General features: G+C 43.7%; 2 protein-coding genes across 18 annotated transcripts in view; one reads left to right on the forward strand and one right to left on the reverse strand.

Annotated features, from left to right (window-relative positions):
- ARFGEF1 (ADP ribosylation factor guanine nucleotide exchange factor 1) overlaps window positions 1–7,061 on the forward strand; it is a 148,095-nt gene extending 141,034 nt beyond the window's left edge. The window contains exons 35-39 of one of the 2 annotated variants that reach the window (XR_002343274.1): window positions 1,389–1,475; window positions 3,063–3,231; window positions 4,150–4,288; window positions 5,159–5,276; window positions 5,592–7,046. Coding sequence is in view for 1 of the 2 variants with exons in the window: in XM_001928010.7 (XP_001928045.1) it covers window positions 1,336–1,475; window positions 3,063–3,231; window positions 4,150–4,288; window positions 5,159–5,276; window positions 5,592–5,756 (731 nt within the window). In the remaining variant the exon portion in view is untranslated. Of the gene's footprint in view, window positions 1–1,335; window positions 1,476–3,062; window positions 3,232–4,149; window positions 4,289–5,158; window positions 5,277–5,591 lie in introns of both variants that reach the window. The other variant, XM_001928010.7, reaches the window with a different exon arrangement.
- The window catches only part of CSPP1 (centrosome and spindle pole associated protein 1), a 230,271-nt gene continuing 222,997 nt past the window's right edge, over window positions 7,517–14,790 (reverse strand). For 13 of the 16 annotated variants that reach the window (XM_021089277.1, XM_021089276.1, XM_013996695.2 and 10 more), the window contains 3 exons: window positions 12,620–12,729; window positions 10,109–10,247; window positions 7,517–8,367 (listed from right to left, as the gene is read on the reverse strand). In XM_021089277.1, coding sequence (XP_020944936.1) covers window positions 8,156–8,367; window positions 10,109–10,247; window positions 12,620–12,729 — 461 coding nt within the window. In that variant the 3' untranslated portion in view covers window positions 7,517–8,155. The other 3 variants (XM_005663041.3, XM_005663042.3, XM_021089275.1) reach the window with 3 other exon arrangements.

Consider the following 14,790-nt stretch of genomic DNA (forward strand, 5'->3'; position numbering starts at 1 on the left):
TAAATAAGAATAAATTTAATTGGAGTTCCCATCGTGGCTCAGTGGTTAACAAATCAGACTAGGAACCATGAGGTTGTGGGTTCAATCCCTGGCCTTGCTCACTGGGTTAAGGATCCAGCATTGTGGTGAGCTGTGGTGTAGGTTACAGATGTGGCTCGGATCCCACGTTGCTGTGACTGTGGCGTAGGCCAGCAGCTGCAGCTCCAATTGGGCCCCTAGCCTGGGAACCTCCATATGCCGCAGGAGCGGCCTTAGAAAAGGCAAAAAGACAAATAAATAAATAAATAAATTTAAGCAAGTTGTTTTGCTGTCTCCCCCAAATCCCTAAAACCTGAATTTAACTTCTGGAAGTTGGTGTTGGAAAAGGGAATTCGTATTAAAAGCAAAGTAGAAAAAAGCTGAAGGAGTGTCGACTTACCCAGTGCTGGAGCGCTGAAGCCAGTGAACAGGCAGCTCCTGGTTCAGATGTTCATCCCCTCCTGAGAAGCCCCCCAGAAAAGCCACCCCAGAACAGAGGAGCCTCCAGTGCTGCCCGGGGTTCCAGCAGCTCAGGAGTTGTCTTTTCTAACCTTGTGTTTGTACATTTGCTCGACTAGATGGCCAGTGCAATGGAAGAGTCTTCTATGAAAATGTAGGTCCTTAGAAGCTGCTGGATTGTCCAAAATGGCCTGAGGTGCACAGCTGCTCTGCCAGAGGAAGGCAGCCGAGTTACAGCCCCGGGCAGTGTGGGGCACGCTGTCCAGTGTGGTTACATTCCTGGTGGCACACCTCGGAGCGCTCAGAGACCTCTTTGTTTTCAGGTCCTTTTGGTAGCATGAGGTCACCTTAGCTACAGCAGCCACTAACCTGGATCTGGTCGATCCAGAGAGCCTTGTCCCATTGGTCAGAATTCTCGGTTGCCCCTTCCAGATCTAGTTCCGGTTGTCTTCTGGTTTAGGTTTTTATGTTACCTCTAGTCAAAGGTCGAACTCGAGTTTGCAGTAAATGTTATTCAAGTTGTAGCTTTTAATCCATTTGATATATTTTATTAAGGAATAACCTAAATCTTTAAAATTTGTGGTAGAACTCTCTTAAATGTATTCACTGCTTTAATTCATTTTGAATATTTTTGTTTACTTAAAAAGTTAATTTCCTAAGTCTTGACTAAGTCCTGAGTAAATGAAGCGTTTACTGAGTAGCCCTTTACCAAGCACAGAAGCAGGCTGTCGTCAGTGTGATATGTACAGCTTACCATCAGACATGTTAATGTTTCCTTAGCATTGTAATGTCACGGAAATTATAAAGGATTCAAAATAATTTTTGTTTGCATGTGCATTGGGGTGGGTTTCCTCACAGAATTTCCAGAACAAAAATTGTTTGCCGCCCTGTTGATTAAATGTGTTGTGCAGCTGGAACTCATCCAGACTATCGACAACATCGTGTTCTTCCCCGCCACAAGTAAGAAGGAGGATGCGGAAAACTTAGCCGCAGCGCAGGTAAGGGGTGTGACCAGGGAGCTAGCACCACAGTCTGGGCTTCAGAGCCGAGGTCAAGCTGGAGGCTCAGTTTGGGTACCATCACTGGCTAGATGTCATTTTATTTTTATTTTTTTTATTTTTATTTTTTGTCTTTTTGCTATTTCTTGGGCTGCTCCCACGGCACATGGAGGTTCCCAGGCTAGGGGTCGAATCAGTGCTGTAGCCACCGGCCTACGCCAGAGCCACAGCAACGCTGGATCCGAGCCGCATCTGCAACCTACACCACAGCTCACGGCAACGCCGGATCGTTAACCCACTGAGCAAGCGCAGGGACCAAACCCACAACCTCATGGTTCCTAGTCGGATTCGTTAACCACTGCGCCACAACAGGAACTCCTAGATGTCCTTTTAAACTATAGGGACGACTACGTGGCCAAGGTTGTGAGCATGGGCTGCATTGAGAGGGGGTCAGGTGCTTAGCCAGGGGCCCCCTGGTGATGAGGCAGGGGACAAAGAGCCTGAGGACAAGACCCAGGGAGGCGGGAGGCGACAGGAGACTGCTGTCCTGCAGGTCAGAGCAGGTGCTGCAGGAAGATGGGTGTGCTCGGCTCTGTCAGATGCTCCACAGGGCAGGTAATCTCCATCCAACAGCTGTGCTAGAGAATTGCTCTAGCAATTTAGTGGACTTCAGTTGACCTTGACATTGTAATTGTAATGTTGATAGAAAACCATTATTAAAATGAGTACAGGAGAAGAGAGAACTTGCAGGTAGCAGATGTGCCTAGGTGTGTTGAGAAGTGCTGCTCAGCCAGGGTACAGAGGCGATGCCTGAGGGGTCCGGAGCAGGGTGTGCTTTGTCCTGTCCTTGGGGTTGGCAGGACCGCAGCCTCCCGGGTTGTTCTCCGGGAGAGGAGCTGTGGGCAGGAGATGGGGGCAGCTGCCAGGACATCTTTGAGAGCAAACGGAGGCGGCCTGTGGTGCGGAGCCCCGGAGCTTCTTGGCGCATGGCGGTTCTGAACGTTGTGGGGAGGCCCGCAGAGTGGGGCGGGGGCGGTTAGAAATCTAGGGGCGGTCAGCTTGCTGCCCTGGGGCGGGGGTCTCTCTTGAGATCTTCCGGTTTCTCAGTGGGGGGGAAGCAGTCATCCCAGGAGTGAGACTGGAATAAGGTTTTAGATCCTAGGAAGCAGCCCGTGAGCTCGTGGTCCGGGAAGGTGGGCGAGGTTGTCTAAAGTCCCTTTTCCTCCTAGTCGTGTGTACGGTGCGGTGCAAGCCGTTGTGCCCGCCCCTTAAGTAGAGCGGAGCTGAGGGCATGCGGGAGGAGTTCCCACAGTCCAGGGCCCCAGGCGGCCCCGAGGAGGGTGGACCAGGGAGGGCGAGGAGGGCACAGTGGGAGAGAGCCTGGGGGCCAGGAGCTGTGAGGACGCCGTGCTGGAGACGGGGAGCAGGGAGTGGAGACTGGGACCCGAATAACGAAAGATGGGGCTCTTCTGTGGGGCCAGAACAGAGCCCGTTGTGTGGCCGCTCTCAGAGCTGGCTCGGGCACGGAGTCCTAAACGCACTCAACCTGTGACTGCGTGTGGTATGTGTGCTGTCTGTCTTCCAAAGAGAGATGCCGTGGACTTTGAGGTTCGAGTCGATACTCAAGACCAAGGAATGTACCGCTTTTTAACCTCCCAACAACTCTTCAAGCTTCTGGACTGCCTGCTAGAGTCTCACAGATTTGCGAAAGCGTTTAATTCCAACAACGAGCAGAGGACAGCGCTGTGGAAGGCGGGTAAGCGGCTGCGCGGGGCTGACAGCTGGGGCTCCCTGCGCCCCGGGGCCTGTGCACCCTTCCCGCATCCCACCAGAAGCAGGTCTTCCTCTGGTTTAGAAAAAGCCCCATGACTGCCTGGGTAGATCGTCTCCCCCGTGTTTAGACAGACTCAGTGGACTGATTTTCAGATTGTGTTCCATCTTGGTTACCCAGCCTGGGCCTCCCTGTCCATGCCATCTGCCTGCGGAAAGCAACCCTTTCCTGAGAAAACACACAGGGTGTTCCCGAACGTGAGCCCAGTGTCTGTGTGCAGTCTTGCCACCTCCGCGTGGCCACGCCTTAGACCGCAAGTTAGGGTTCCGATTTGTTTTTTAACAAGTTGGAAAATTTAAGTAAAAAACGAGCTTTGTAATAATTTTATCAATATTGGGGTTTTTTAAGAAATTGTTATTACTTGGTGCCTGTCAGGTGCAAAACAGTGCCAGCGAGTGAGAGGCTGCAGAATATGGGCAAAAAGGGAGGCGGAAGGAGCCGCTCCTTGAACTCCGAGTTCTGCGCAGGGCCTGGGTGCTTCACATGTGTGCGTTTTAGTTCATCCAGAAGGCCTCCGCAGTGCCTCTGCAGACCCACCCAGGCTCTGTCCTCTCTTCCCCTTACGATGGCACTTCTGTAAGGAGTAATCTGAACTGATCTGTTTCCCTCCACCCGACCCACGTCGTGGCCGCTCTTCAGTTCCTGCTAAGGTCCCCAGGCCCCTCGGGCACCATCTCATCTGAAGGGTTGCACCTTCCTCAGCAAAGGTCGTTTTATATCCGTACCCCCAGCAGCTGGAAAGGGGGCAGGCTCTAAACACTCCTGTGTGTGACTGCGTCCCCAAGGGCCGCTCTGCCTTCCTGTGCCGGCGCCTTCCAGTTACGGCGAATTTCCCCTTTGCAGGCTTCAAGGGCAAATCCAAACCCAACCTCCTGAAGCAGGAGACGAGCAGCCTGGCGTGCGGGCTGCGCATCCTCTTCCGCATGTACACGGATGAGAGCCGGGCCAGCGCCTGGGACGAGGTCCAGCAGAGGCTTTTAAAGTAAGACCCTGCGCGGAGGAGCGGGAAGGGGCTGCAAGTGGTGCCCGGGGTCAGGGTCCACAGCCTGGCTTGGTGGCCCGACCAAGCAGATGACTTGGGGCTGAGGGAGAGACTGGGAAGGAGACGAACGTGCTTCCTTCCGCACAGTTAAGATACAAACTGTCTTTTATTGCTGTTAGAGGACAAAGGAAGTTCTGTGTCTTAAAATTTAAAATCTTTCTAATGATGATTTTAGGGGTTTTTTTATGCTGCAGGTAGCTCCACTTTTACAAGCCAGTCTATTTGTGAAAGTGAAAACCTGCTTGCTTGCATTTAGTTCGGAGAAGTATTTGGAGTTTTTAATGGTGTGTTTTTTTTGCATTCCATTTTTATTTCATGACAACCTAAGATTGTGTCCTTTAAAATTTAAACTCATGCTAAGAATGAAACATGACATTCACAAAGCATACTGTCATTTACATCATATTTTTGTGTCTTTTGGGGGGGACTAGATGTTCCGAGAGCCCAATTTCATTGTGGAACTTTTTAAGAGGTCACCTGGTCTCTCCCCATTTTGTTGACAATACTGTCGAGGTCCCTGGGAACAGTCTGAACACCAAGCCTGTGCTGAGCTCCTGCGCACTGGTTTTGCAGTGAACAGATCTTCATCAGTGCCTGGAGAGATGTGGGTTCCCTGATAAACTGCGCTGGCTTCTTCTGTCTTTATTTGGAAAACACAGATGTGTTGATGTTGACCTAGATAATGGAAACAGGGAGGCCAGCACATCCCTAGTCATCAGGGCTCAGTGCCCCCTTTGTCCCGTTGTCTTCTCAGTGAGTGACATGGCAGCGGGGGCGAGCATGGGTGACAGGCAGCCTTTTCTGTTACAGTGTCTGCAGCGAAGCACTGAGTTACTTCCTTACACTCACATCAGAAAGCCATCGGGAAGCCTGGACTAACTTGCTGCTTTTGTTTCTAACTAAAGTTCTGAAGATCAGCGACGACAGGGTAAGTATGAGGCCCCAAGTCTAGCCCAGCATCCCCAGCCTGACCGGCATCTGCCCCCCTCTCCCCACCCACCTCGCTCCCAATCGATGGTTCTGTAGGGGGGCAGGATCCTTTAGCACACCCTGACAAGCTGCAGGGCCCCCGCACTGCAGCTCCCATCCTGACCCCGAAGTCTGCTCTTCCGCCCACTTCTCAGAACTGCTGACTGGCCCCCTGGCCTGGGCTCCAGGTTTCAGCCACCCCTTCAGCATAGTGCCTGGTTACATGTGGTTTGCAGTGCAAGCCCTACTAACGGAGGAATTCCTTTCCCCCCAGTTTAAAGCTCACGCATCATTCTACTACCCTCTATTATGTGAAATTATGCAATTTGACTTGATTCCTGAACTTCGTGCCGTTCTTCGAAGATTTTTTCTGCGAATTGGAGTAGTTTTTCAGATTTCACAACCACCTGAACAGGAACTTGGAATAAATAAGCAATGATGGGAACTTTGTATTTTTCTGTTGGCGTTTACATCTCTCCGCTCTTTAAAAGGACCCTGGAGCTGTTTCCTACCTGGAAAATGGTTTCTCTGAATTGCAGTGTCTGAGGGTTACTGGTAAAGAAGCTTAGAACTTCAACTCGAACCTGCAGTGCTCCAGTCCCTTTTGTAACCAGATGGCTTCTGTTTGTCATGTTGGGCTCATGAGTAAAAAGCCTGTTCCCACAGTGTCCGCTCTCGCTCACATGTCCTTCCCTGTCCTCAGCAACAGGGTGAGCCCCACATATTTTTGGCAGGTGTGGAAGTGAAACTTACCCAAAGAACTCTAGATGTAAAGATTTGAACTTCTGCAAGAAGTACAACTCAGGAGAGCTGTATTTTCAAGGATAAAAATGTTTATAATTGGGGGTTGGGGAGAAAAATTACTGTTCATGGTAAAAGATATTTAGCAACTATGGTATTCTTACTCTGAAGATTTTTGCACACTCAGGCTATCTGAGATCCTGGTAATCATCCTTCTGTGAAAAATGTACAGAGATGCAGGTCTGTAATATAAAAATCTTAAACATTATATAGCTCTTCCTGCACTGTTTTATTTTATTTCTTTATTTTCTTATTCATTTGCTAAATACCTATAATATTTTGTCAAATGCACTAAACATTTGGGTTGAAATCTCTTTTTTATTTTGTGGGGATTTTGGTTTTGCCCTTTTTAGGGGGGTGGTTATTTTTGAGGGTTTAACGTGCCCAGAAGCTGTTGTGTCTGACACTTGTCATGATCAACAACAGCAACAACAAAGGTAGAAAATACTCCTACTGACATAGCTACCTGTGATGTACTTCCTTAGGGCTTTTAAGGATGAGCCATTCAAATAGAGTGACCCTTCATGGACCGAAACTTGAATCACTGCAAAATGAATCTAGGTTGCTGTCACTTTTTCTTTTCTTTTCTTGTGGGTGGCGGGGCTCGATGTAGATTTTACTCTATGTACAGAATTTAATGTTGAATATATTAAAATAACAAATCTGGCATGGTTTGGAGAGGTTAGATTTACTGGAAATGTATTCATACTGTGAATTGTGCTCTGACGGTTTAAAAAAAACGACAAGATTGTCAAGCATTCCGTATTAACAGTGGATGTAGAAAATTTTTTCAGATGGATAAAATGTATATGGTACAGATGTAAAGTTTTCTATGTAAAAAATTCTGTACAACTTTCTGTACAATATTGATTCTCATCTGGCATATTCTAATCAGGTTACAGGTCAATAAAGTTTTTGGATTATTTCATCAGTGCAATCAAAACCCGTGTAATCCATGGCCGCATGTTTGATTAGTTTTCTTTTTTAAAAAACTTTATTGCAGTATAGTTGACTTACAGTGCTGTATTGGTTTCAGGTGTACAGCAAAGTGAAACAGTTGTACATATATCCATTTTTTCCCACATAGGTTATTACAGAATATTGAGTAGATTTCCCTGTGCTGTATACTAGAGGTCCTTGTTAATTACTTTACATACAGTAGTGTGTTGATGTTAATCCCAGCTTCCTAAGTAGCCCTCCCCCACCGTTTCCCTTTCAGTATTCATAAATTTGATTTTGAAATCTGCAAGTTTGTTTTATAAATAAGTTCTTTTGTATCATTTCTTAATACAAGTGATACATATTTGTCTTCCTCTGTCTCTGACTCCCTGGGTGTTCCTGTCTAACTGCTAGAACACCTTTAGAAACCTCAATTCCAGTTAAAATAAGAAATTGACATTGGTAATAAAAATAATTTATTTCTGTCAAGAGGTTAAATCAAATTAGCAAATAATGCCTTCATTGGCACAAAAATAGAGGCAGAAAGATGACAGTTTCATGGCTCATAGGAATATACTCCTTAACAACGCCCATCATTTATACTGAATCAGTAGTTGTAAGTGACATGGAAATAAACACATTTGATTCTCTCATTACATAGCAACAGCTACAACCAATATATTTGCTAAATGAAAAATCATCCTGAATAGCAGATGCACATACAACAAAGTGTTCGGGCTTTACAGTACTGTTAAGACACTTGTGTTTTATTCACCTTATCTTACTGACAAGCAGAATTTAAAATAATGCACATATGGTAGTTGATTCCAGGAGTTCCTTACCACCCTAATTTATGGTGGCAAATTTGTGCAAAAATAACTCTATACAGTTCTATATTATATAAATTAACAATCATGGCCTTTTATTTTATGTACATAATATACACCATATACATCATCGTGGAAGACATGCACCTTATATACAGATGGAACATAAGTAACTGCCAGGTAAATGGGCCAAAAGTAGCACATGTTATTAAGGTTCAAATTTCACCTTCCTTTCGCCTTAAAAGGCACTACTGGGTCTGACACATTTATTTTAACCATGTGCAGTAGACAGGCCCTGCCAAGTTAAAGTGCCTGGTTTTCCAGGGACCTGCAGCTGCTCCTGCCTCAGCTGCTCTGCCATGAATCGTTTCAGCGTTTCTGAGGTGCCTGGGCGGAGCCAGGGCTCAGTTGCCACAGAGTTTGATTCGTCATCACCCATGTGCTTCATGATGTCATCAGGGTCAACCAGTGAACTCTCGTCATCTGGAGGAGGCAACAGACGTGACTCAGGTAAGGCGGGCAGCAGGCAGGTGATGCAAACAGATCTCCCAACCCATTACAGCTCTGCCTTTTTCCACGGTGTGTTCTGAACTGTCCTGTTTTGTCCAGTCTCTTTTGAGATGTAGGAAGGAAACTTGGGAATGGGCCAATTTAAAAAAAATGACCAACTGAACAAGGTGACTCCATGGTACCAGCACCACCGGGATGTTGAAAGTAGCAAAGGAGACCAAAGGCACCCAGAGGTTAGGTTGACTGTGGTCGTGTAGGTGATCTTACTTTGTGTCACCTGAAGGAGGCCACACAAAACTATGAAGGTTTTGGAAACATTCCTAAATATGACACTGCTTTAAGGAAGTAAGGTCATTTTACAAAAACACTAAACAAGGAAGGAAATCCTCTCTTAACCTTATCTAAGACGTTGCATCTATACGTTTCATTCCTACAGGTTATACTCTATTGATCTAACTTCTATGTATTATTATCAGATAGAATAATAGGAAAATCTGTCTTCCTACCCTGTGGTGTCAACTTCTTTTTTTAATTACATCCCCTGGTCTGTGAAGGATTAGATCAGCAAAAGGACATGTGCAGTCACTCTAATGAGCAATCAATCCACATCGTACCAAAAAGCTCCTGTTTGAAAGGACAGTGTTTAAAAAAAGCCTTCTGAAAAAGATTCTTTTCAAATGGCCTATTTTCTCTCAATTTAAGTATATCTCTGTTAAATACTGATTTAACTTACTGGTTCTAAAATAAATTGAGGAACAGATAATTCTCAGTACAGATTAAAATGCCTTTTAGCCAAAAAGAAAGCATCCCTTTCCCCACCATCCACGTTTTTCCAGGTACGATAGAGGGAAAGCACTGCTCCCATTAATTTCCTGTGTTTACTGGTACTTGGTATGAAATGACTACCATCAGAACACATGACCTCTGACTGCTATAGACTGTATGAGTACAATTCTAAATTAACACAATATTAAGAACTGGATCTAAAAACTCCAAAACAAATGTGCTATTAGGCAATTACTGTAATGTAGATTTTAATAAACTAGAGAGAACTGTCCAAATAGACCACTCTTAATATTTACTAAAGCTAATAATAGGGCTTATTATGGTAATAGTGTCCCATTATCCTAACGACTAAGACCACCACCATAACGAAGGTGGCCTGGGGCTGGCAGAGTAGCCCCTTGGTTGCCTGAGGAAGCACTCTGCCTGTCTGTGCCTGTGATCAAGCTTTCACCTTCAGTTACGAAGCAGTGAGAGACAGCAACATCCAGCATTGCTTAGGAGAAGAAAATATTAACCTGAGGCTGTTTTGCTTTATCCATGTAAAGAAAGCCAAGTAAAAAGGTAAGAAAATTTTCTTTGTAGTACTACAAATTTATAATAGGTGTGTTATCTAAAAACTCGAGGTTTTAAAGTTGACTTCTGATAATGTCTCACTTCAGTAAGGAAATGAGATGCCAGTACTGATTGTTTTCCCTGATGAAAGCAAAGCCTCAATATATTTGCACCAAAACTTTTATCTGTTTAGAATCCACTCTGGTAGAATCTGATGCAAGATTAATCCTCAGTCCTGGTTTCCTGGATAGCTACCATGTTCTAGGTCCTGCAAACTCTCTTCCTCTGTCCCCCTGCCATCAGTGAAAACTTCCATGAAGCAGGTTTAAGAGTTCTTACAGAATTCACTACTTGGCCATTAGACTCGGCCATTTACCTGTATTGATAGGTTTAGTCTGAAGTTCATTCAGTCTTCGCATTCGCTCTTCATTCCTCATTCTAAGCTGATCGATACTTATACTGGACACAGATTTTAAAGAGAGGCCATCTGGTGGTACGTTAGGGTGACTCTTATCCTGTAATTCAGAAATGATCATTAACATGAAACACGTTAGAATAAACCAGTGAATCATGTTCTTGCCCTTCAGAAATGTATGATGTGATGAACATTTATATTCCAATTACTGATGTTTACATCCAAGCTTGGATGAAGGTACAGCATTTGTGCTAACATATAAATGCTGCCAGACTGGATGAAGGTGGGGATTAACACAAATGGAAAAAAATGTCAGGAGCTAAGAATCAGTCCAGCTACAGTAATCAAAACAGGGTTGTACTGGCCTAAGGACAGATGTATAGATTGATGGGACAGAAGCAAGAGTCCAGAAATAAGCCCTTATATTTATGGGCAGAAAAGCCAATACAATTCACTAGGGGAAAGAAGAGTCTTTTCACCAAATTGTACCAGAATAACTGGAGAGCCACATGTAAACAACGAATCTGGGCTCCTACACCTCACACCACATGCAAAAATTAATACAAAAGTGGATTCACTGACCTAATTTTAGGAGCAAAAACTATGAAATTCTTAGAAAAAAACACCAAAGTAATTTTCATGATCTTGGGTTAGGCTATGGTTTAAGATATGACACCAAAGGCACAAGCAAAAAAAAAAAGATTGATAAGTTGTACCTCATCAAGATTAGAAGCTTCTGTGCTTCAATGAACACCATCAAGAAAAGAGCTGCAAGTTGTACATCTAATACAGGACTTGTATCCAGAATCTATAAAGAACTTACAACTCAATAAAAAGACAACCTAATTTGAAAATGAGCAAAAGATTTCAACCTAATTTGAAAATGAGCGAAAGATTTACCAGACCTAGCCCCAAAGAAGATGGTCAAATGGCTAAGAAGTAAATGAAAGGATGTTTAACCTCATTAGTCAGGGAAATACCAATCAAATCCACAATAAGACAGCACTTCACACTAACAAATGCTAGGCAGCATGTACAAAAACTGGAACCTTCGTACACTGTTGGGGGGAATGTAAAGTGGTGTAGCCACTTTAGAAAATAGTCTGGCAGTTCCTCAAAATGTTTTGGTTTTGTCTTTTCTAGGGCCGCTCCCTCAGCATATGGAGGTTCCCAGGCTAGGGGTCCAATCGGAGCTGTAGCAGCCGGCCTACACCAGAGCCACAGCGATAAGGGATCCGAGCTGTGTCTGTGACCTACACCACAGCTCACGGCAACACCGGATCCTTAACCCACTGAGCAAGGCCAGGGATCGAACCCACAACCTCATGGTTCCTAGTCAGATTCATTAACCACTGTGCCACAATGGGAACTCCTCCTCAAGATGTTAAATGTAGTTAGTATGTAACCCAACAATTGTACTCCTATGTGTGTGTGTGTGTGTGTACATGCATGTATGTTTACATGTATATGTGTGTGTGTGTGTATATGCAAGAGAAATGAAAACATCAAAAAATGTGTGAATGTTAAAAGCAGCAGTATTCATAACAGACAAAAGGTGGAAACAACCTAAATATCCATCAGTTGTTGAACAGATAAACTAAACAATGAAGTATTACTCATCAGTAAAAAGGAATCAGATATGGATATACTGTAACTCAGATGATGTTTGAAAAAAGAGAAAGGAGCCAGTCACAAATGACCATATATTTTACAATAGTATTTGTATCCAGAAGAGGCAAATCTATAGAGACAGATTAGTGGTTGCCATGGAAACATATAAAGCTTTATGCCTGGTAAAGCTGGTATACACAATAATGCTAAAAATAGCATGTGTCATTTGTTGAGAGCTCCCTGCATACTTGACTCAGTGCTGAATGCTTACTGTACGTAGCCCTATGTCACACATAAGGAAACATGCAGAGTTTAAGAAATTGCCCCAAAGTGATTACTCAGCAAAGAAGTGACAATGCTTGGACATGTAGTAAGGGCTTTAAAGCCTGTGCTTTTTAAAGGCTCTGCATAAAAACGTTTACACATTCTACGAAAAGAATCTGGGTCTAAAAATCAGTCTTGGTATCTATGAACTTGGGCAAATTATCTGGTCAAAATGGAGAAGATGTCTACATAGTGGGCTCAGGTGATAGGAGGGTAGAGCAGGCTTTCCAATAAACGTTCTCAGCTGCTGCATGTGCCTTCTCTGAAATCCATATACTCCGCCGTGGGAAGGAGGGAGATTCGCTCTTACAGCCACCCTGCAAAAGGAAACTGCTACCTCAAAGAAGCCAAGGCACCAGAGTCCGATGACCTGGCCACGGTCATAAGGTATTTGGTGGCAGAGCCTGGGCTCAGCACGCTGTCCACCTTATTCCAGAGCAAGTTCTTTCTTTACTGGACCACCCTAATTTAGCACTTGTCAGAACCCAGACCTCTCGTTGCTAAACGGAAAACAAGAAAAGGCCATTTCGTACATACCAAGTCCAGTCCCTTCAGCTTGTTCCTCCTGCGCTCCCTGGCAGAGGGCGGCTGTGACGGCGGAGGGAGGGCGTCATCTTCGATGGCAGGGTATGTCTCGCCATACGCACCTGGAGAGCACACAACCGAGAAGTCGGAAACACCCATTTCACATCTTAGAGCTAAACCTGGACTGTTGTTCAAAGCGTGAAGGTATTACTTATATAAAATAAAGTTCACCTACTATAAATGTACACAGTTCAATGACTTTTATGGGACTGCGTGATCACTGCACTAGCTTTAGAACATTTCTATCGCCACAAACAGTTCCCTTGTGCTCCCTGGCAAAGTCAGCCCCTACCCGCAGCTGCCCAACCCATGGAAACACTGATGTGCCTCCATCTCAGGAGATTTCCTGTTCTTGAGATTCCATGTTAACAGAATTATAACAGTATTTTGTGTCTTTGATTAGCTTAATGTGTTTGAGGTGCACCTATGCTATATACCATGTGTCAATACCGCTGACCCTTGAACATTGTGGCACCAACGAGCGCTGACCCCCCCTTATGCAGACAAAATCCACACACTGTCATCTCCGCCTCCAAAACAAAGGAACTGATCCATGAGTCACCCAAGGGCAAGAAGCTGAAACAGTCCAGACTGAATCAGGACTCAAACCCTAGTTCTTAGGATTCCAAATACTATGGAATAATGGTAACTAATATTTAGTTAACTTAAAGACCTGTAAAATGAAAATACCAGTATTATATTTATTTAAAAGAAAACCGTAAGTGGACTCGCACAGGTCAAGCCACTGCTGTTATGGGTCAACTGTAGTTCTCTGGGTTTTTTTTTTTAATGGCTGAGTAATATACCATCATATGGGTATATGTCATTTTGCCTATGCATTCACCAGCTGATGCACATTTGAATGTTCTTCATTGAAGATTATTAATAATCTTGTTATAAATGTTCCTGTACATGTCTTTTTGTGGCCATATATTTTCATTTCTTTGGATTATATTCCTAGGACTGAAATTGCTGAGTATTATGGTAATTCTGGTTAACATCTGGAGGAAGTAGAACCATTTTCAAAAGTGTTTCTACCATTTTACATTGTTTTAGTTTCCCCACATCCTCACCAACACCAATCCTCATTTTTTTCAATCACAGCCACTCTAAGTGGGCCAACAGCCTATTGACCACGGAGATGGCTATGTTGCTTAAAATATTTAGAATTTTTCTACAATTCTATTTTCAAAAATTAAAATCTAAAGAAAATTATAATATGAATACTAAAATCACCATTTCATATTTTTCCGCATTTACTTTATTTCTACATATATTTGAGGTGGCAGGGGGGTGTTGCTTAGTTTCTGCAGAACCAGTGTTGCAGACATCATGACACTTCATCCCTAAATACTTCAGCATATAACCCTAAGAACAAGGATCGGCTCCTACACAGCCACAGTTTCACTACCATGTTAAAGAAATGTAACAGTGGTACTTACTATCATTTAATATATAATTGACATCAAATTTCTGAAGTTTAAAGTGTATAGCTTTTTAAATCAGCAATAACTATATTGTATTGAATAAAATATGGGATTTTCTAAAACTCCCAAAATAAAGCTTTGACTTACTATATCTAATTCACCACTAATTCACTTGACCTTTTTTAAATTTAAGTTTTATAGAAATATAGCTGATTTATAATGCTGCTGTGTTAATTTCTGTGGTACAGCAAAGTGATTCAGCTATACATATACACATATCCATTCCCATATAGGTGATCACTGAATATTGAGCAGATTTCCCTGTGCTATACAGCAGGTCGCCCATTGACCAAACAGTCCACATGCAATAGTGTGCTATATGCCAGTCCCAAGTTCTCAATACTTCCCACCCCCCCACCCTTCTCTTGGTAACCATGACTTTGTTTTCCAAGCCTTTGAGACTATTTTTGTTTTGTAAATAAGTTCATTTGTATTATTTTTTTAGATTCCACTTATAAGTGTTATCATGATATTTGTATTTGTCTGACTTCATTTAGTATGATAATGTCTAGGTCCATTCATATTGCTGCAAATGGCATTATTTCATTCTTTTGGCTGAGTAATATTCCATTGTGTATATCAACCACATCTTCTTTATCCCTTCCTCTGCCAACATTTAGGTTACTTCCTTGGCTT

This window comes from Sus scrofa, chromosome 4 (assembly GCF_000003025.6).
Source record: "Sus scrofa isolate TJ Tabasco breed Duroc chromosome 4, Sscrofa11.1, whole genome shotgun sequence".
Lineage (NCBI taxonomy): Eukaryota > Metazoa > Chordata > Mammalia > Artiodactyla > Suidae > Sus > Sus scrofa.